General features: G+C 40.9%; 1 protein-coding gene across 20 annotated transcripts in view; it reads right to left on the minus strand.

Moving 5' to 3' along the window:
- The window catches only part of ASPH (aspartate beta-hydroxylase), a 210232-nt gene that overhangs the window by 134185 nt on the left and 53472 nt on the right, over positions 1-22575 (minus strand). For 13 of the 20 annotated variants that reach the window (XM_057308038.1, XM_057308049.1, XM_057308035.1 and 10 more), the window contains 3 exons: positions 11096-11188; positions 8316-8390; positions 3576-3701 (listed from right to left, as the gene is read on the minus strand). In XM_057308038.1, coding sequence (XP_057164021.1) covers positions 3576-3701; positions 8316-8390; positions 11096-11188 — 294 coding nt within the window. Of the gene's footprint in view, positions 1-3575; positions 3702-8315; positions 8391-9607; positions 9946-11095; positions 11189-20813; positions 22280-22575 lie in introns of those variants that run through there. The other 7 variants (XM_057308046.1, XM_057308045.1, XM_057308047.1 and 4 more) reach the window with 3 other exon arrangements.

Genomic DNA, 22575 nt, shown 5'->3' on the forward strand with positions numbered 1-22575 from the left:
TATATATACTGTAGACGTATATCCTGAATCTATGCTTGTCGCTGATTTTATTTTGAAAGCAAATAATTATTAAAATAAAACATGAAAATATCCATTAACTGTTTGCTTAACACTTTATCTTTTACTAGAACTGCACTTAGAAACGCCTCACACATTGTCTTTGATCCACTTAACACCACCATAGCCTGGACCAAGGAGAGAATGATTTGAACAGAGCAACACAGTGACAAGGCTGGACCCAGGAAAGGGGCTATCTCAGTCTACTTCACATTCCACTGTGGTGCCCTGTTTTCTAAAGCAAAAGCACAGTGTCTACAGATGGGAACACAAGGAAAGACAGAGGAGACTTTCTAAGATGGGGGGCTGAAAGGTCAATGGGTCCATAATTGAACCTGCAGACCCCCAATAGCCATCACCACAGGATGCTCACTCCTCCACTGACCCCCGTTAATGTCACAACTACATGAAGTGTAAATATTTTTAATTTCTGAAGACTTTCAATAAACAACTTTTAAGTTCATACTGAATCTATGTCCCAGTTAAAGATTAGGTCAGAAAGTAAGGAGAAGTACTTCTTCCTACCCCCAATCCATAACTCCTAACCTCAAAAATATCAAATTCCTTATGTTTCAGATTATTTGAGTGTCTTAACTGAAACATGTTATATAAACAGCATCTAAGATACCAAAATTCTGAATAACTGTCAATTTTCCTGAGCCATCTTCGCCAAAGATAGGAGACCGCAAGAGATACCAGGGAAATGTGGAAATCATTTTGTCAGCACCCCTTACTCAGAAATTAGAAACATTTTTTTTCCCAGTGAAATTGTAACATACATGATAACTAAAGGTCTGAAGTTCTTTTTTTTTCCTTTAAGATTTATTTACTTATTTGAGAGAGAGAGAAGGAGAGAAAGGGGAAGAGAGGGAGAGAGAGCAAGTGGGAAAGGGCAGAGGGAGAGGGAGAGAGTCTCAAGCAGACTCCATGCTGAGCATGGAGCCGACACGGGGCTCGATCTCACGACCCTGAGATCACAACCCCGAGATCATGACCTGAGCCAAATCCAAGAGTCGGACGCTTAACCAACTACACCACCCAGGCGCCCCAAAGGTCTGAAGTTCTAAAGCTGGTCTATAAATGCCTATTTTCAATGTACAATGCAGCTGGACTCATATACAAGCTCAAAATCATTTTGATTGTACATTTTTCATAGAAAATTATGCATTATATGCAATTTTGTAGGTGGGTATGGAAACCAAACCATCGCTTGTAACATTATTTCTATGGAAAAGTATATTTCCTGCTTTTAACAATAAGCATGTATGTATGTTTTTGGAAATATATTCATTCATAAATCAAGAGTTTCTTGCTTCTAGTTTCCCAATACATTCAATATTGTGAAAAGGAGATATACTTTACTTTTTCATTACTTTTCTATGCTTTAAAAAAAAGTCCTAGCAACCATTTACCAACTGTACTGTGACCAGGCTACCTCTCCAAGCGCTATGGCTCCACCAGATGCCCCCTGGCTACCAGCACGGAGGTCCACGCCTTAGCCTGTTCACACCCTGCAGCCTAGGACACAGAGGAGGCACGTGAAAAAATCAACAGCCTGGCCATGCTTCTGCTCAACCTCGGCTGCACTTTGATATGACCCGGGGAGCTTTTACAGTGACCCATTTTGGAGGTCCCACACCCCAAACATTCCAATTCACTTTGTCTAGGGTGGGTCAAAGCATTCTTTTAAAAGCTCTCTAGTCGATCTTAATCGCATCCAAGATTAACAACTATTTGAAGGGGGGCGCCTGGGTGGCACAGCGGTTAAGTGTCTGCCTTCGGCTCAGGGCATGATCCCGGTGTTCTGGGATCGAGCCCCACATCAGGCTCTTCCACTATGAGCCTGCTTCTTCCTCTCCCACTCCCCCTGCTTGTGTTCCCTCTCTCGCTGGCTGTCTCTATCTCTGTCAAATAAATAAATAAAAATCTTTTTTTAAAAAAAAAAAAAAAACAACTATTTGAAGGGATACTAAGTACATCGTATATGGACCATATTCGCAAGAAATTGTCTCTCTGAACTCAAGACCCCACGGCTCTAGGCCGTCCTACCTTCGTTAGTGCTGTGGCTTTCATCTACCACTCGTTCCTCATGGTCTACCTGCCTGAACCTGACGGAGGCTTAGCTAATCCTTCCACAGTGCCAGACACCTCTTATCCAGATCCTCTGTGGCTTGTGGGGCTATGCTGCTGCATGGGCCCTGAGGAGCTCCACCACAGACTCTGATGATTATTATATGGTGGGACAGAATGGGCTATATGGTTGACTTTGTGTGGGTGCTGTCAACTTTCTTCTTTAGTTTTACTCTTTAGAAATGAAACATCCATCTCAATGTTTCAGTAGTATTCATTTTATGTATAAAATTATATACATACAATTGTATCATTTATATACTTCTATATTCTAAATAAAACACCATTAATCAATCAGAGTACAACTTGTGGATTAAAATCTTTCGGGGCGCCTGGATGGCTCCCTGGGTAGAGCATGTGACTCTTAATTTCAGGGTCGTGAGTTAAAGCCCTACCCTGGGCATAGAACTTAGTTTAAAAATAAATGAATTAAAAAGTTAAAAAAAAAAAAATCTTTCAAGAACTCATTAAAGTTTTAAAGGGCCACCTTAAAAATGAATGGACAATAGATACCATAAGAACAAAACATGTGCTCATTTAACAAGGCTTCAAATAAATAATCACGGTAGTGTCATATTAAAACATAGCAGAACACAAAATAGATGAAAAAAAGTTTTCATCATCACAGAAATTACTTCTCTCTATATGTCAACATTGAATAACTATAGCTCTAACTTGCCTTCTGCAAATGACCCAAGGCAAGCTACTCAATGGATACTTAAATAACCAGTATTTAATGGAAGATAACTGACACAGAACAGGTGTCAGCAAACTATGGTCTGTAGCCCAGAGCAAGCCTGCCTCCTGACTTTGTACATGAAGTTTTCCCGGAACATAGCCTTAGGTATTATTTCAGGCTACTTCTGCACTATGAAAGCAGAGCTGAGTGGTTTCAATAAAGACCATATGGTCTGCAAAGCCTAAAATATTGATCCTCTAGCTACTTCCAGAAAAAGCTTGTCAATGCCTGGTATAGAAGCTAAGAATTGTGTTCTATAAACTGTGACTACGGAGTTCATGTTAGAGCAAGAGCCTGTGATAGATTGCCAAATAAAATATTTCATTAATTTTCTGAATTTCTTCTAATGCATAGCACTCTAGGAAGAAGTGTACAGCAAAAGTAATGTGCTAAAGTATTTCACTTACTTTCTATAAATAATTTATATATTCTGACAGTTTCCTTAAAAGAGTGCTTTGAATCAAAATTTGGATAACTATTTATTTTAGGGAAAAAAATTAGCTTTAATTGGACCTTCCAGCTTCCACTTAAAAATAAACTTCAGATAAAAATTAAATATTGGTTTTAAAGGTGTTTAAGAAATACTTTAATAATCATAATTACAAATTGCCTGCTGGGCTTTATTCTGAAGCCAAAAAATGTGTCCTACCTTCATGAAATGTTCTAGTCTCCAGGGGCTCAAATCTGTCATCTGCATCACTTCCTACGAGGAAATCATCATCTTCCGGTTGTGGTTCTCTCGCTTGTCCATCCTCTTCTTGCGGCACATCATCTCCTTGAACGGTCACAATGAACAAAGTCACACGAGTCCACAACAAGGGCCCACCAGCAGCAGCCGACATGGACGTATGAGCCCCTTCTGAAGGGCTGCCACATAACCACTCCTGCTGCCGGGCACTCCCTGCCCCTCATCTGGGCCATGGCACATGCTGTTGCCCGCTCTGAAGCTCTGTCCTCACTCTGGTCAAGTCCCACCTGAGGGGGGGAAAGGCCTTCTCTCACTAGAACATGAACTCACCAAGCACAGGGACCTCATATATTTATTTACTATGTATGCCCAGCACCCAAGGCCATGCTTAGCCATAGGAAATGCTCGATAAGTATTTAAGGAATGAACAAATAAATTCATAATTGTTAAGGTATTTGCCTGTTCAATTATCACTAGGTCAGAGAAAAGATCACCTTGTGACCTCTCATTGAGAACTGGCCTGAAACTCCACGTTAACAAACTTAAACAACTCTATAAAATGTTCTATTGCAAAGAACAGCCAGACACCTCACTCAGCTGTATGCTAGGTCATCTGCATGAGGTCACCTGTACTATACTTTGCATCTAAAGGTTGCTATGTTGAGCCTGTAAGTTATGCAGAAATGTCCATTTTTCTCTTCTGAGACTAATTTTTATGATACACTGAGCTGTTCTGCTTCTTTTGTGCTGGATAGGCTACTTATCCCGCTGCAATATGGTTTAGCTTGTCATCATGGTGCAAAAAATTCTCCCAACAGTAGCCTGACGTGGCTTCAAGCGGAGTGTGTCCCATACATAACACTCTAGCCAAGCAACACGAGCGACTCAGCCGTGCTCACAGGGCAGGAAAGTGGTTAGGAGTGTGGGGTCTCGAGTGTATGGCTCCAGATTTAGTTTTTTCACACCAGCTGTGTGACCCTGAGAAGTTACATAACTACTTTGTGCCAAGGATTTTTCTTCCATAAAAAGGAAATAGTAAGAGTACTTACAGCATTGTTGTGAGGATTAAAGCACTTGGAAAACTGCCCAGCCCATAATAACATTAATGTATTATTGTTCTTATTGTGTTATTCTTTTTACCACCACCACCACCACCACCACCACCATCATCATCATCCTCCTTCTTCTTCTTCTTCTTCTTCTCCTTCTTCATCATCATCATCCTTCTTCTTCTTCTCCTTCTTCATCATCATCCTCCTTCTTCTTCTTCTTCTCCTTCATCATCATCATCCTTCTTCTTCTTCTTCTCCTTCATCATCATCATCCTTCTTCTTCTTCTTCTTCTTCTCCTTCATCATCATCATCCTTCTTCTTCTTCTTCTCCTTCATCATCATCATCCTTCTTCTTCTTCTTCTTCTTCTCCTTCATCATCATCATCCTTCTTCTTCTTCTTCTTCTTCTTCATCATCATCCTTCTTCTTCTTCTTCTCCTTCATCATCATCATCCTTCTTCTTCTTCTTCTTCTCCTTCATCATCATCATCCTTCTTCTTCTTCTCCTTCATCATCATCATCCTTCTTCTTTTTCTTCTTCTTCTTCTTCTTCTTCTTCTTCTCCATCATCATCATCCTTCTTCTTCTTCTTCTTCTTCTCCTTCATCATCATCATCCTTCTTCTTCTTTTTCTTCTTCTTCTTCTCCTTCATCATCATCATCATCATCATATTATGATTTCTGCTGCCACTGAACTCCCATCATCATCATCAGAATATTATGATTTCTGCTGCCACTGAACTCCCATCAAACACTGCAAGAAGGCTTCCTTCCCTCACCTGTAGTATGGCATAGCGATGCTCTCCACTGGTACTGAATTATGTGGGCCCATTTATGGCCACACCATTTATTTGTTTTCTGTCTTTCCATCACAGTCTGCTACGCTGTCTTTGACTGGCCTAACCAATCACCAATTCTAATTCCTGTCACTGATTTTACCATACCCCGCTTTCCATATTCCTTCTAACCATATTCCTTTTTCCTTACTCTTGTGTTATCCAGTGCAACTTTATGGTCTTCACATGAGCAGGATTTAGCTCTTGGCCACCGCTACTTAATGGAAAGTCCCTGTTTTCAGTGGGGAAAGCAACCGAACATCATGCATTATCTGAGTCTCCCTTGCTCAGTCAGCGAAGGCCAGTATGAGCAAAACAGTTCCCTGAAGGCTGACTACATCTGAGGCATTGCCAAGCCCTCTTTGGCCATTACAGTAACCCTAGGAAGTAGGTACTATTATCCCCCTTGGAAGGAGGACGAACCTGAGAAACTCGGCTAAAGCCACACAGCTAGTACACGGCAGCCACAGGCCCTGAAACACCATGATGAAGCGCTGAATGCTGTGGACAGAGTCTACTGCACAGATGGTGGTCAGGGAGGCCATGTTTTTTTCACATGGGTGAGATGTGAAGACCGGAACACACACACCAGCAAGAGACATAACAGGTACAAAGGCCCTGAGGCAGACAGACTTGGCAATTACAAGGAAAAGAGAGGTCATTTGGGCTGGAGAAAAGTGACTGAGAGGAGAAAAAGAAAATGACCAAGGTCCCCATAAGGCACATCACACACAGACCCAACGGGAGGTTACTACAGCCGTCATGCAGGAGGGGACGGTGACGCTGACACAATGCAGTCCAGATCCATGCTGGAGGCCAAGCCAGCAGGACCTGCCCGTGGGTCCCATATGAGGCGAGGAGAGAGAAAAATAAGGAGAACTCCCAGGTTTTTGACTTAAGCTACTAAGTAGAAGGGAGACCACAACCTAACATATGAAAGAGTGGAATAAAAGCAAAATCTTACAGGGCGGGGGGAGAGCTATGAAATGCAAAGGAATCAAGAATTCTGTTTAAGTCCATTTTGAGCCCGAGATACCCATAAAACATGCAAATGGAGATCAACAGGCAGCTGGATAAACCAGGAGCTCAGAGGAGATAGGGCTGTAGATACACACCCAGAAGCAACACAAATAACATTTAAAGCCACGGCCTCTGAATTTCTAAGTAAAGAAGAGAGTAAGTCCAAGAGGAAGTCTTGCAGCCAGAAACCCAGGCGTGCTAGACTTGATCCCCCCCCCCCTTCTGTCTGGCTTCCTACACCCACCCACCCAAATGTCTACCATATTGTCCCACGCTTCTCTCTCCCTACCTTGGCTAAATTTGGTTCAACCAACCATCCTGGCCCACTCAGATCACCAGAAGAGTCCCCCATCTCCTCTCCCCCCAGCATGCTCCCTCCGCGTGTGTTCCCGCTGCAGACAGAAGGCACAGCACTCCCTAGCGCCCTCCAATGGTTCCGATTCCTCTGTGAATCAAGTACAAACACCTTTTCCCATTCACTCTCCACCCATGTACTCCACTGGCCGGCCACCCTGGACTACTCTCGGTCCTCTTTTCCTCTGGGCTTGCCCACATGCCACGCCCTTTGCTTAGAACCTTCCACAAACAACACCTACCTGGCAAAGCATGACACCATCCCTCAGCTACTAAGTCAGAAAGTCACCTCTTCAGAGAAGCCTTTGCTAATGCCAAAGTCTATGCAAGGCCCACACAGCCATTAACATTTTACCGTTACGGCACTGACCTCATCATACTGAAATCACGGATTTATTTAGACTGCATTATCCTTGTGTTAGCTTACAGTTAAACAAAAGATGTAGGAAGGGAAAGCTTGTGCTTGCCGAGAGAGGCAGACACGTGCTCTGGTGCCACGGCTCTCCTGGCTGAGCAGAAGCTGGTAATGGAAGGACATGGGCTCCTAAACCCCGAACGGCCAATGGCAAAAAGCCCCAGCTCAGCCGCAGCGGGTCTCCCCCGAGAGCACAGATGGAGCTCAATGGGATGTTTTACACGTAACCCCCGAACACCGAAGACTTAGTAAGACAGTTTGGCCGGCCTGCTAAAGCACAGCTTCAATGATAGAGAGTCCCAGTTGTTTTTTAAGAAACATAATTTTTTCCTTTAGGACTCTCTTCAGCTCACACCAAACCATTAGGCGTATCAGGATACCGTGTGTTCTGCCTTCTTCGAAATCCCTTTGTGAGTTACATCTTGGGGTTATACTCTCTGCTCTTATCAAGGGGTGTTTCAAGAAAGAGTCTCATAAAATCTTAAAGCATGCGTTTCTAAAGTATCATTTAATATGCTCTGTACAGAACTGCATATAAGAAATGCCTTAGATGTAAGAGCTGGGAAAATGTTTTATATTCTCTAAGTAGACACCATGTTCATTTCCTCTCTGGTACATGACCAACGTCATTAAAAGTTTTTCTTTTTGCTTTGGCGACCACCCAAGCGTGCAGCAGGTCCGGCTGACGGCAGCACCCAGACAGCCCATTACAGCTTGCTTGGTTGTGTTCTGTTTTCCTCCTCCCTGTTCTTGCCATCTGTTCTTGATGTATCATTGGTCTTAACTTGTTTATTCTCATTTATCCCTACCATTTCTTTATTAAATCCATGCGATACGTTCCTTAACTGTAAGGCAGGGTGTAATAAAACAAGGCTAGTGCTCTCTCAGAAATACTTGTCCTCCCATAACTTAAAAAACCACTCAATTACTATTTAAGTTTAAAAATAATGTCCAAATCACTTTGTGTAATTAACCCTTTTTTGAGCAAGCAATGCATGAGGAAATGGGATTTTAAATGCATACCATGTTCCGTGTAGACCGCCTCGTGGAGAAGGGGCTGAATTTGTTCTTCGACTTCATCTTCAATATTCCGAGGTCCTAAAATGATTACAAAACATAACTAAGTAGAAAAAATCGAGATACTAATGAAGAACATGAAACATGACATCCAGGTACATACATTCAAATGAATATATTTGGTTCATCAACTATGCTACCTTTTCATATCTGTTTACCACTTTTTTTATATATTGGCAAACACGGTAAATATTTAAGATTGGTTTTATTTTGACAGCAGATATAGACGTTTAGCAAATACCTCACAGAGCAAAATTACTTCAGTTTCTAATTAACAAAATTCACAATCAAGATAGAATAAAGAAAAAAGGATGGGCAAAGCTTTTGGGAGGGGAAGTACTGGGAAATAAAGATTAAAACGTGGGCAGATGAGGCCAACATACATGAAAGCACATGACCGGCCACTGTCTTCCCTGACACTCAGGGGGAAAGGCCCCCTGGCTGGTGGGAGGACCGAGAGGGTCAGAAGTTGAGGAGAAGACCCCACATTAGACTGACAATCCTTCCAGCTTTGGAGAAGCCCATCTGACAGTCAGATTCATAGATTCAAACAGATATAAATTACAAAAGTCAACACTATCTGTAGTGACATTCCGACAACACTGTGCTGCTTATCGGATTACCAGGTTTGTTGAAACATCACACAACAAACAAGAAGCCATAATGACATTGACACAATGATAAATTTTCTGTTTAACAAACATCCATGTTCAGTATATTGAAGTACCGCTCGACTTAGTATCACGCATGCTGTCACATGAAGTAACGCCAATGACATCGGTTAGTTATACTGACAAGTTAATCCTCAATGACAAAAACAGAGTAAGTTCATTTGAACTTCTCCAGGTAGGAAAAAAGTTTAAGAACCTGTTAGACTAATCACATTACAAAACCATTCCTGACACACAAAAGTGCCTTCTATTTTTATAGATGTTTGTATGTCACAAACCATTTTTATATGTATTTGCATATAATTACAGAAGAGCCTGCCAATCTCTATTCTTCCCTCCTCGGCTCTCACAATGCCCATGACAGCTTCCTAACCAAGTCCTAGTTTTATAACTGCTGACAGCACCATCCACAGAGAATCTAATATTAGTAACTGAAGTGGATGGCACTCTGCTCCTTTACTTAACCCTTTAATGGCTTCCTCTGCCCGAACAGGGGAAAATCTAAGCTCCTCAGAACAGAATAGAAGACCTCCACAATCGAGCCCTCACATGCCTCTCCAGAGTCACCTGCTACCGGCACTGGCTTTGAACTTGGTGAGTCCACCATTGCTGTTTCCATCTTTCCATGATTCTGTGATGTTCCTCCTTTCCTCTCGAGAGGATTAGTAGAGGCAGAAGCTAGATTGCAATGAGTTAAAAACTGAGTGGAAAATAAGGCAAAGAAAGCAATTGTACATTCTTTTTTCAAAAATCTGGCTAGTACAGGGCCAGGGACAGGAGGGCATACAGAAAGTACTGTGGGGACCAAGGGGACTTACTTTATTGTGTTGTAATGAGAGGTATGTACCTGGGTTTGTAGGACAGAGAAGAGAAAGAAGCCAAAAACCTAAATAAGAGAAAGGTTGAAAAGGCAACACTTAAACTAAAGCAAACACTGCCAAGAAGTTGAAAAGGATATGAGTTGATAATAAACTGATGGATTTAGAAGGACAAGTTATCAGTTAAATGTAGAGTAGTATTAACAAAAACTTAAAAAGGACAGCAGAAGCAAATGGCAGCTTTGAAAAACAAGATTTTTAAATTATAAATTTATTTAGTGCAAAGTAATGCTTGAGATGCTAAATCCAAATACGCATTTAAATTATAAGTCTTAAAAAAAAAGTAGCTCTTTTGCTCCAGCGCTACAGTAAAATAAAGGAATGGGAGGGAGACCATAAGTTCTAGGATTATGTTCTGAACAAATAAAAAAAAAATCAGAGCAGCATATTGACCTTAAAAGGGAGAAAAGAAAATCAAATATTATTCATACAGTGATAAAATCAGCCAGAATACTTCAGTTGCCGGTAAATATGTAGTGTCATACCAAACACTTCCAATAGGTGGCGAAATGACACCAAATTTTGGAGAAAGATTAGGTAAAGGGAAAACGTGCAGCAATTAACTAGTACTTTGCAATAAATATCACAGCACAAACAGGAAATGATAGTAATAGATTTGAATTTCATTTGCCAATTTATTCACAGATTTCAGGAGTTTTCCTTCTGTGGGTCACAGGCCCTTGGGTGACTACAGAGATCTCTGAATTCATCTATGTAAACAGGCCTCCCACAGCACCACCTGGGGCTCCAGGAAGTCTCTGATGGAGAAAGGAGACCCTCGCATTAAAAGGACTGGGAGCCCAGTAGGCCTCCTCTATTAGATCTTGGAACAGCCAGTGACAACACTCGTGTACCACACATGTCTGTGCTTTCACTGGAAGAAGTTCTGGAACTGGAATCCAGAAACCTAGCATTTAAGTTCATGATGTTTATCTTAACTGAAGCCACCTCCTCTGTGCCTTTGATTCTTGATCCCCAAATTAAAATTATCCTGTGTAAATTTTTACTAGAAAACATTAAGTTTACTCCAAAATCTCAGAAGAGAAGAAGAAGAAAAAAAGAGTTTATGTTCCATGAACATTGTGACACAAATTATGGGAAAGACATGATTCCGGAGACTGCGAACTGGAGAGCTGGCAGCCGCGACACATCCGGTCGGAGGCCGAGGAGAGCTCACCTGAATCCTCGGGAACCTGCCCCTCCAGCCACGGGTATGGCTCAGCTTCTTCGGGTGCGACTGCTGGCTCGGAAGCAGATCTTTCTTTAAGGCCTGCATTTTTATTCACAAAGTTAACTTGAGTTTTTTTTCCTTTTTCTTTTTTTTTTTTTTTGACATATTAAACCAGGAAAAACAATATTCTCGAACACTTTATCAATAGAGCAAGTAATTCAGTTTCCAAGACTTCATACTCCATGAAAATGTGAAGGTGCTTAAAAACTGACGTAGGAAGACAGACTGCTCTTTACCTTCACATGGGCCTTGACCATCTCTTTACCTAAGTTAACCTTTCACTTAAAAACAATAAAACAAAAATCCTTGTTTAAGCGTCCACGAATCTCTAAAACAGAGTCATGTCTGCACTTGCCAAAAGAAGTTCAATACGAGTTCAGGCTCCTTGCGTTCAGAAGTGATTAATTAATTGCTGCTTGAGCTCTGAATCCGGCAGTAAGACAACTAAGATACACTGGAATTCGTTACTTGTTTTCGTGCCATATTTTGATTTATATATAAGTACCTGTTCTTCTTGAAAACTATAGTTAAAAATGAGAACAAATCATACATAACTATTTATAATCTTCTCAAGGTACCACTTAAAATCATACCGTTCTATCAAGAGCTAAAAGACATGAAAACAAAGGTGTGTGTGTGTGTGTGTTTTTTTTTTTAATGTCTTAAGGAAAATAAAACATCGGGGTAAATGAACATGAAAGCTGATTTTAAAGTCAACACCAGTCTAGAATCCATTAGACTGAATGATTTCCTTGATATTCTATACGAAGAACATTACAATATATCCTCAACTAAATACAATTCTTCAGAAAGCTAAACCAGGTCCCAGAGTCTGTCATTCATTCATCAGCTCCTGGCTCTTCGTGACCCCCCCGTGAGAATCTTGTACCAACGGCTATTACTAGAGGAAGTGTGTTGTCATGTCAATAGGCCACAGTGAAAAGGTCAGTTCAGAACTGAGAGGCATTTTTCTACTCTTGAGTACCTCCATGTCTTTTACTTCTTTTTGACTCCTTGTATTTTTCCTGACTGTTCCTTTCATTTTTCTCTCATTGGCAAAAACACTCATACCTTCTTCTCTCTAATCCTAAAGAGAGCAAGACACACAGGATTCTACCTCACCTTATATTCGCTTTAGTTACTTATCTTCCACACTATTTACATAAAAAACCTAAGACTATCAAAACGAACACCGATGGATACAGCCGCGTTGTACGCCTAACTATATAGTGACTTCTAACTATAATGTAGATTTCCAAGGGATAATACGCAAATAACCACGGATACTAAAGGTAGTTCAATTTCAGGGGATGACGGGTAGAGACGAAAGCCTTGTTAATAAAACCCATTACACTTCAAATTCTGAATTCAGGACTGAAAACTCCCATGCTCTTTTCCATTTAAATAATCCATTCTTACGTCTCTTTATTGTTAACGGAACAGGTATGAAACGATTCATTGCTACGTTCTGCTCAATGAACAGGGTAAACCTTCCGAATTGTGTCAGTTACCTCTGTATTCTCAGCACCTCAGGAAACACCTGGCATATAACACGTGCCCACTTAGCACCTGCTCAAGGGCTGAAACCACCCCCCCCAAGGGTGCGGCTACTCTGCTAGTTTCAATGGCTGCAGAGATGCTCTGGGGGACCAGGATCCCTTGGCCGCACTGGAGAGGCTAAAGCCTGTAAAGGTGGGAAAGGGGACTCAGATCAGTTTCCTACTATTACCAAAGAGGCTCCTATCTGTGCCCCGGCACACACCACTACAGAGCCATGGGACTCATTTGCCTGGGGCAGTCCCAGGTTCTGTCCGTTGTGCTGGAATCATTATTTCTCCCTCAGAAACATCTCAGTTTGGATGAAAACTCACAAGGTCATTCTTCACTAATCCTCAATGTAGCAGGTTTTCAAATTGTGCTCCGTGGGTTCAATAAACAGTGAAATATTTCCCCACCAAACAATAAAGATTTAAACTGCCTGCAAATCCCATTCTTATTAGATTTCAGGAAGTTTCATTTGAAGACATTTTTTGATGTGAGAAGTATCTGAAAACTACTAGCATACTAATATTTAGACATATGGTTCTCCTCACTGTCGGCTTTCTCTACATCAACTGGAGTTATCTGTCTCTAAAATTGAAATTGCAGAACCAAAGGAGAAAGCAAAAGCATACAACAAGAGAAAATACTGAGCAGTTTTCTTTTCTGTCCAAAGTGGCAGCTGAATTGTAAATTTATTGATACTTGGTCACAGCTATTTTCCAGAGGTGAAATGAGCATAAAAATAAACAATATTGTAAACTTCAAAGAAGCTGAGGTTCACATTAACACATCTCCTTCCCTAGATCCCTATAAACTTCCTAAAATTAAAAAAAAAAAAAAACCCACATCCTAGAATAATTCTTATTAGTTTGATAAGCCATATGGAAGAATTAGCCCGGTAAGCTTTCATTCTGGTGTTTCGAGAAATGATATTGCCACCCATATCTATTTTAGTCCAGGAATAAGTAAGTGTTCCTCAGGAAATAATGGAAAATCCAGGTCTCATATAAGATTTTAAGGCAAAAGTAAAAATTAAACAAAAAAATATACATATAAGGTCAATTAGTAATCAAAGGAAAGGTTTTCAAATTGGATTTATGGTGAGGTACAAATGGAAGGAGGTAGCGCTGAAAAAAATATTCAAAATTACATTATGAAATGAATGTCATCATTTTTGATGTTCCTGGGGGTGCATATAACAAAACACCAACTCACACTAGCTCAAGTGAAAAGGAAATTTATTGTCTCATCTCACAAGCAGTACAGAGCCGGGCGGGCTTGCTCTCAGCACTGGCTTCACCCTCATGCTGGCCATCGGGGCTCCCCCAGCTGCAAGGTCCTCTTTTGGACCAGAGGATGTCCAGAAGCAAAGACCACCTCTTGCTCAGCTTCTCTTAGGACTTGAGGAAATCTTTGCTGGAAGCCTTCTCTTTCAGCTTTAACAGTCAAAACCAGAACCCACTTCCATTCCTAAGCTGGCAAAGGGAACAGGAGAACCGTAACTCCTAAAAGTAATTACGGAGGATTGAATGAAAAGTGTTAAGTCAACCACAACAGCCCCTGCATGATTTGGAAAATCAATTAGTTGCCTTAAAGCCTACCTTTTTAGTTCTTTGGGCACATCAGAAAAATTAGGAAATTAAAAAGAAATACGGCTGCATTTAATAAATGTATAATTTTTCCTACAATTTTAATTAAAAATGGAAGAAGTCATAAAGTAAGTGATGTGAGCACTTTAAGTCAACCACTCATAGCAAACTTGAGTATCTGACACAGTTACCTTAGTCCAATATGAGCTTACTTATTTCACTGCTACCCTATTAAACCTGACAGCAATGGGAAATAAATGTAGTTTCTTGCCATCTGTATGTTTAAAACTTACTAACTGCATATGGCATTCAATCACTCAACAACTATTTAGCTCCTACTAACACGAAGCACTGTCCTACAGAAAATGGATGCTGAAAAGCCCTACCTCTCATAGGGAGGGAACAACTTAAAAAATAAGAAACCTGAAATATTTAGAGTATATTGAATGGGGAAGATATGGGACACGGAGTGCCAGGCCATCAGGGAAAGAGGAGAGGCTATCTACAGTGAATTGATGAGGAAAGGCCTCAACGATAAAACGTGAACAGATTTCTGAAGGAAACCAGGGATGCGGCCCTGACTTGCGCTGGGGGAGAATGTTCCAGGCAAGGCTCTGGACCAGCAAGTATAAATTCCTCAACTGGTCTGGGGTGAGGGGGAGAGCAAAGTGCTGGAAGCAAAGAAGAGCCACGTGGCCAATGCAGCTAGAGAAAAGGAGCAAGGGCGTGAGAATCAGAAAGGTCCTGGGGCCATTGGATCATGGAGCTATTCACTCTGACTGAAAATAAAGGATTCCTTTCTTATAAGAATTCTATATAAACCACTTCCTCGACAAAATCTGGGGAAGTAAGAACTACAAATAGGACTTCACGGATGTAGCCCATCAAAGCTAAGACATTTTTAAAAACTGGTTTATCCATCTTTGGCTTACTGACTCTAGTGTAGACTGAAGAAAATTTTAATCTTACCTACCCAGGTTATCCCAGCTGCTGTGATTCAAAGGGGAAGAGCTCAGGACTGCTACTGCTTCAAATGCAAGTAGTCTAACAGGATAAATCAATATACCCCAAGAATAACCCTAAGAGCAACATGATCTTGAGAAATATTCTGGAAAAATCAATAAACCAGAAAGACACACACATACTGATTGACCACGCTGATCGCTGTGGCTCCCTGCTTGTATAACCGGCCAATAAAGATCTTAACAAGTATCCCAACTACGGCCCTGTCAAAATTCTGCCAGGGACTAAAAGAGCTGCCCCATGATATACAGTAAGAGCCATTCCACATTCAAAGTGTCCTCACATGACCCAAGATAGACAGACTGCAGGAAGAGGATGACCCAAATCGCAAAAGAATAAACTGCCAAAAGGGTTCCTGAGACCCTGGGTTTCAGGACCCCTGAAGGGTTTCTACCAAGACTGGAACGCAATGGGCTCACTTGAACAGTGCAACACGAGATGGCATACAGGAGCTCGGGTTCAGGAAACCCGAGGGCTGCCACTGAATTCCACCTGAATCCCATCTCGAGCACATTACCACTGATACAGCTTGGCTTTCCACAAGTATGGAAAGGGGATAAAACTCTTGCCTTAGAAGGGTTTTAAGAATTAAGGGAGAGGGGACGCCTGGGTGGCACAGAGGTTAAGCGTTTGCCTTCGGCTCAGGGCGTGATCCCAGCGTTACGGGATCGAGCCCCACGTCAGGCTCCTCTGCTATGAGCCTGCTTCTTCCTCTCCCACTCCCCCTGCTTGTGTTCCCTCTCTCGCTGGCTGTCTCTATCTCTGTCGAATAAATAAATAAAATCTTAAAAAAAAAAAATAAAAAAGAATTAAGGGAGAGAATTTAAACCCAGCAAACACACAAACATTTTTTCCACAAATTAATTTTTCCCTTTGTTTCTTCTAAAGCAGCCCAATTTACCACCATCCCTGCACACATACGACAACATGAACACAGCTACTGGCAACTCCGAGGTGGTTAAAGCATCCTGCAATTACTGCAGAAACGCCTCCGTCTTTCTTTAAAAATCTTTTTTTCTTCTTTTTAATACTACTCAGTAGTATATACAGATCTGAAATATTTTTACATGATCTGGGCTTTATATGTTCCTCAATCAATAAACATACCTTGAATGCCTATTATTCTCAGCTACTATCATAGGTACTGGACACAAATCACAGTCTGGTAGCAAAGCAAAATCCAGGAATGAAGCAAAGTGACGAGCATGATTACTGGAAGACACAGTCCCCCCGCCTGGGAGGATCGGAGAGAATGTCAGTGTAGACGTGATGAGTCAGCTGGATTCCTGAGAGGTGGAACAAGGCCCACCGCACGGTGGGAACACAGTCTAGGCAGAGGGGAAGAGTGGGCAGCGCTGGCACTGGCTGGCTCCAGTTCATTATTTTCTTCCTCGACCCCTTGTTTATTTCCTACCATTTCACTGGAGGGACTGCAGTCACCTTGTCACTTGTATCCCCAGTGCCTAGCACAGCCTGGTACGCTGCAGGTACTCCTCCAATATTTGTTGAAGGGATCAGTACGTGCAAAACGCGACACGGCACACGGGTATTTATACCACTATCAAAAACAACACAAAAGCTTTAAGTACATGTCTTCCTCTCATCTCTTAGGATACCAGAGAGGTAACGTTTGAGGCAAGGAAGAAATAAATGACAGAGCTCTATGATGTACAGGTGCTAATGCGGAGTGAAAAGTACACAGAATGTGAGGTCAAACGAGGTACGAAATGAGAACAAAGAACAGGGAAATAGAGGACTTTTTGCTTTGTAGGGCTTACAAGGTGGAAGCTTTCGTGAAAATTGGTTTCTATGTAAAAATGATATCCAAACCGGTAATAATCATCTAGGGCACGTGGTTTTATCTTCAGGCAAACAGAGGAGGAAGGACAGGAGGCTGAAGACTGTTACTGGGGATCTTTTCAGATGACCCCAAACAAGATTTCCATGAGAATAACACTTACAAATCTGCTACCCAACACCCACCCTTTGGGTTTCCTAAGAATGAAAACTTTCTCTTTCGCTGGGGCGAGGTGGGGGGGGGGGGGGGCACGAACAGTGTGCCAGCACTTTATGCAGATCCAATACCAGCTAGTTCCCACAGCCACATGAAAGAAAGGTATTAGCTTCAATTTACAAATGAGGAAAACCAGCATTTCCAAGATGCATTTTATAGTGAAATAATCCAAGTTATCCATCTGGAGAATTGTTACCAACGGAGAATTATTCCAGGAGATGGAACAGTGGAGGACAGGGGAGAAAGGAACCAAATCCAGGAGACGCAGCCTAAGTCACCACACCCACTTCATAGAAAATGACACTATAGTTACACTTAAAATTAAAACTCATACTTGTGTACTACTTTTATCTGTTTTTTTCCATATATATATATATATATATATATATATATAGGCTTGGCTTTCCACAAGTATGGAAAGGGGATAAAACTCTTGCCTTAGAAGGGTTTTAAGAATTAAGGGAGAGAATATAAATTTATATTAGAATTTATATATATATATTAAATTTAAATTTATAATAGAATTTTAATTATATATATATATATATATATATATATATATATATATATATATATATATATGGAGTCCTTATTATCCAAATAATCATTATGAAAACCTCTGAAGATACAGAGTTGTATGACTAAGCAGGTCATAACAGTATAAAATACTTTCTATGAACCAGTTACTTATAGAATGAATCCTCCTGGGTTGACTCAAGCATTCATGCTGACGTTTTTATGCCAATTTATCTATTAGTCTCTCCCTTATCATGAAATGTTGAGAAGATCGTTTATACACAATGCAAATCACCCACAAAGTAAAACCAAAAATCTTGTAAAAAAAGTAATCAGATTTCAAAAAAGTGGTTACTAATAATGTTAGCAATAACTAAAATTCACACGCAAACCCCTTAACGAATGAAACAGACATTGCACATCACAACAAATGAAGAAAAAAAGACGATACGGTTTTTCAAAAAAAAGTAATCTAAATATTAAAGGATAAAAAAGATTCTTGGAAAAATTGATAGGCTCTCAAATATTTTTGTAAAACTGACCATCTTTACCTTTACAGGGACTGTGTCACTCACGTGAAATATTACCCTACAAAACTTAAGGAAAATTATGCCGGTAATGTCATTTTCCAAAATCTGATGTATCATCTCCTAATGTAATTGAAAGAAAAATTTTGTATGTCATATGACAAACTTACTTTCTGAGTATTTCACTTTCTGACTCCCAACTACTTTGTAGTAGGAAATTTTTGTCCCTGTTTTTAGATGACTTTTTAAAAAGGGTAATAACCTTTCTAGTTTTAATTATTCTTAGATAACAATATGAAAATGATAGCAGCATAAAACAGAAATAACTACACTCCGAATTAAAAAGTGAGTAAGTCTGAGTACAAGCACAGTTTTAAACCCACTAATCATGAACAAAGTTTCTCCCACACTAAGTTTTTAGTTGAATAGTAAGTGCCAATGCAATTAGATGAAGTGTGACCTCAGCTTCAATAAATTCAGTTGAAGCCTTTATTTACTCAAGGAAAGGGAAGGAAAGAAAAATGAGAAAAGCAAATAAATCCATTCCCAGTTCATAAGAGCTCCTGAAACATATTTAAATGCTTTTAGTAGAGATGTTTCAATTTAATTCTTGAGCTGATATTCAAAGGAAAAGTATGCCAGAAGTAAAATATGTCCAAGCGTTTTACCAAATAACAATGATGTGAATGTGCTTATGCTGATTACGTTATTCTAAGATGTTTTTCCCCCTCATTTTCTTAGAATTTAGCATTTATATACTTTATCATGCATCACTTTTGTCTTTTAAAAACCAACGTAGAAATTATTAGAATGCCCTCCGTAAATGCAAATATAATTATCAGCCCTTCTCCAAGAAAGAAAAAAAATCTGTAGAAAAAATAACACTTAAAATTTGGTACATGAATTAAAAAATCAATTCATTTATCTTAGTAGCAAGATCTACCGTCAGGATATATTTTTAAGATGTTGTTAACTTTTGGGGCGCCTGGGTGGCACAGTGGTTAAGCGTCTGCCTTCGGCTCAGGGCGTGATCCCGGCGTTATGGGATCGAGCCCCACATCAGGCTCCTCCGCTATGAGCCTGCTTCTTCCTCTCCCACTCCCCCTGCTTGTGTTCCCTCTCTCGCTGGCTGTCTCTATCTCTGTCGAATAAATAATTAAAATCTTTAAAAAAAAAAAAAAGATGTTGTTAATTTTTATGCATGTGGTGAGTATCCGTTTTGCTTCTTGTTCTGTTCAGTGCACAGCTGGAGCCTCCCTCTTCTCCTCCCAGAAACCCTCTTCCCTGCGGGAAACATTTCATATGGTTTAAGCGGGACCCATTCCAACCCCCACCCAAAGCGTTGTGCACAGGAGTCAGGCCGGGATGACTAACCCATCCCCAACTGCACAAATGGTCACAAATGGTCACCAAGCCTACCCAGTCTGGTTGCAATTCTCCCAGGGACTTTTTTTTTCCCAGAGCCATTCCAGAAAATGGCCCCTTGCATTAGGATTGCTCAAATAGAAAGCTCTGTCTGGGGCTTGTTGAGTGCCATCTTCTTCGTCAAGTGGTAGCAACTCCATATAGAATAAAAAGTCAAGGAAAAGGATCAGCAGAGCCAAGACTCGAGATGAGAAGTAGGAAGAAACCCAGCTTTGATGACAGGTCTGGGCTTGGGATCTATCCACCTGTAGCCGGTGCCCTGTATCTGCCAACCAAATGAGCCATAAAATTCCCTGTGTGGTTTACAACGTTCCGGTAATCTACACAACAACAAAACCCTGACTCATCGACACATGAAACCCATGGGTTACAATTTCTTTGGGCCATAGTTTTTGATCAAGAAAACAAGACTGGATTAGCTAGATTGGGTAGTATTCTCTAGGATTTCCCCCTTGCTATATAATTCTGTCAGTTGGAATTTTTGTCAACTAAATCTCTACCTGCTTGATTTGAAGCAGGAAAGGTGTTAGCACCTAAGAAAATGGTGTATGATACTGTTAGAAACACTGGCACTTAATGCTTATTCACTTCTGATTTGAAATATCTTCAATTAGGCCAAATTCTCTGTTTTTAAGCTCTTTACAGAAAAAGTTGAAGAATTATCACTATTTTTTAAGATTTATTTATTTGAGAGAGAGAGAGCGCGTGCGCGCACAGTGGGGAGGGGCAGAGGGAGAGAGAATCCCAAGCAGACACTGCTGAGTGTGGAGCCTGATGTGGGGCTGGATCTCACGACCCTGAGATCACAATCTGAGCCGGAACCAAGGGTTGAACACCTAACTGACTGTGCCACCGAGGCACCCTGAACGATTATTAAAAAAAAATTAAACTTTTGCGGCAGCACTTTTGATTCTGTTACAACGAATCAGGCTGCTCTTCTCCAAGTCAGAACCGAACCTCACCAGCAGTCGCAATTAGAGATTCAAGACTTCATGCACAGGACGGCACAAACCATTTGCAGAAATGTGTTCTTATTGAAATTTCACTTTATTAAATGTTTTCTGATTAACTAAGTTCTGATCTCTAGTTAGAGCCCAGATTTGACGCTCCTTAGAAATGGTACACCATAATACAATCAAATCTGAAAAACAGATGCCACTCCACCGAAATAGCTGAAAAACCGTGTGATATAAAAGGAGAGTATATCCTAAATTGAAATAAAGTCTTGTTACTTCTGAGTCTGTAAAGATATCATCAATAAAAGTGTTCTAAAATTGTTCTTCTAAATCAAATTCTTTCTTTTATTCATGACTGCATCCAGAATTCTCCAAACAGCGTTCGCGGTATTTCCTGGGTGACAAAAGCAGGGGGCGGGGAGGAGGGGCAGGAAGAGAAGCGAAGAGGGTGAGTAGCCAGGAGGCACGGAGGGATGAAGGAGGAGGTAAAAGACCCAATAAAAAACTAGGGAGGAGAGACTCGAAAGAAGAGAAAGGGGAGAAGGAAAAGGAGAATCCAGGGAAGGGCCTGAGGAAGGGGCTGCCCCCAAGAGACTGGGGGGAAAGAGGACCCCAAGGGCTGCCACAGGAGCCTGAGGAAGGGGAGAGAGGGGAGGAGGAAGGAGAGAGGAAGGGGAGAGGGAGAATGGCAGGTGAAGAAGAAGGGGAAGCAGGGAAGCAGGAAGGGAAAGGAGGGAAGAAGACAAAGGGTTAAGGGGAGAAAGAAGAAAACCTCCCACCCACCTGAGCCTCTGTCACACCTGAAAGGCACTGCATATACACACTGTGGAAAACCTTAACATTCTTCTCTAACTCCCATGAAAGTATTCAGTTGATTAATACGCTCATTACAATTCATGTTCTATATAAACATTTATCTGGATACATGATCAATAAATTAATAAAAACAGAAGCTATTACATCACATTTTTATTACATGGTTTTTACAAGCATCCTCTTTTAAACTGAGAGGCATGAGACAGTGCACCTAGATTTCGAACAATTACGTACTGAGCACCAATAAATACACTCAAGGGCTACCTGACACATCTTCCCCAACCAGAGCAATACTAAATTCTTAGCGGCAAATCACGATGAAGAACATTACCATTTCCTGGGATGATGTTATTAGAGCTTTCAGTTCTTCCTTTTCTGGTTATTTCCCTTGGCTGAGTGTGCGTGTTTGCTAGAACTTCTCCCTTCCTTTGCGTCATCTTTGTCTCTGGACACCATTTTACCGGAAGTATCCTTGATATTTGCAGACTTTTTCCTACTTTCCTTGGCTTTAGCACTTTTGTCTAGGCCCACATTCTCCTTCTCTCTGTCCTTTTTCCCCTTAGAAGACTCTTTCCTGGATATATCTGCATCAGGAATTTTCTTATCCTTCCGGTCATCTTCCTTTTCTTTCTTCCCCTTTTTTCTCTCTTCGTTCTTACTCTCCTTCCTTGACTCAGGTTTCTCTTTTTCCTTCTTGAGCTCTTCTTTAGTGAGTTCTTTAACTTTCAGGTTTTCCAATCAAAGGAAAAAAAGTTTATTGAAAGCATCTCTTAATTCACAGGACAGTAATTTAGTGCTAAAGTATGGTCTTTATCTCTCCACACACATGAAACGTTCATTCAGAAAGTGACTTTCATCCCCTAGTTTTAAATTGGCTAAAACCAGATGCAAACCTCTACAAAGTATCAGCTACCAAAGAAATGCCAGAAACTTGCCATTGTATTTTTCCAGCTTGAAATAGGTTATGACTTGTCTTAAAATAAAGCTAACATGCAGTATTACTAAAATGAGTCCACCC

This window comes from Ursus arctos, unplaced genomic scaffold (genome assembly GCF_023065955.2).
Source record: "Ursus arctos isolate Adak ecotype North America unplaced genomic scaffold, UrsArc2.0 scaffold_6, whole genome shotgun sequence".
NCBI classification, from domain to species: domain Eukaryota; kingdom Metazoa; phylum Chordata; class Mammalia; order Carnivora; family Ursidae; genus Ursus; species Ursus arctos.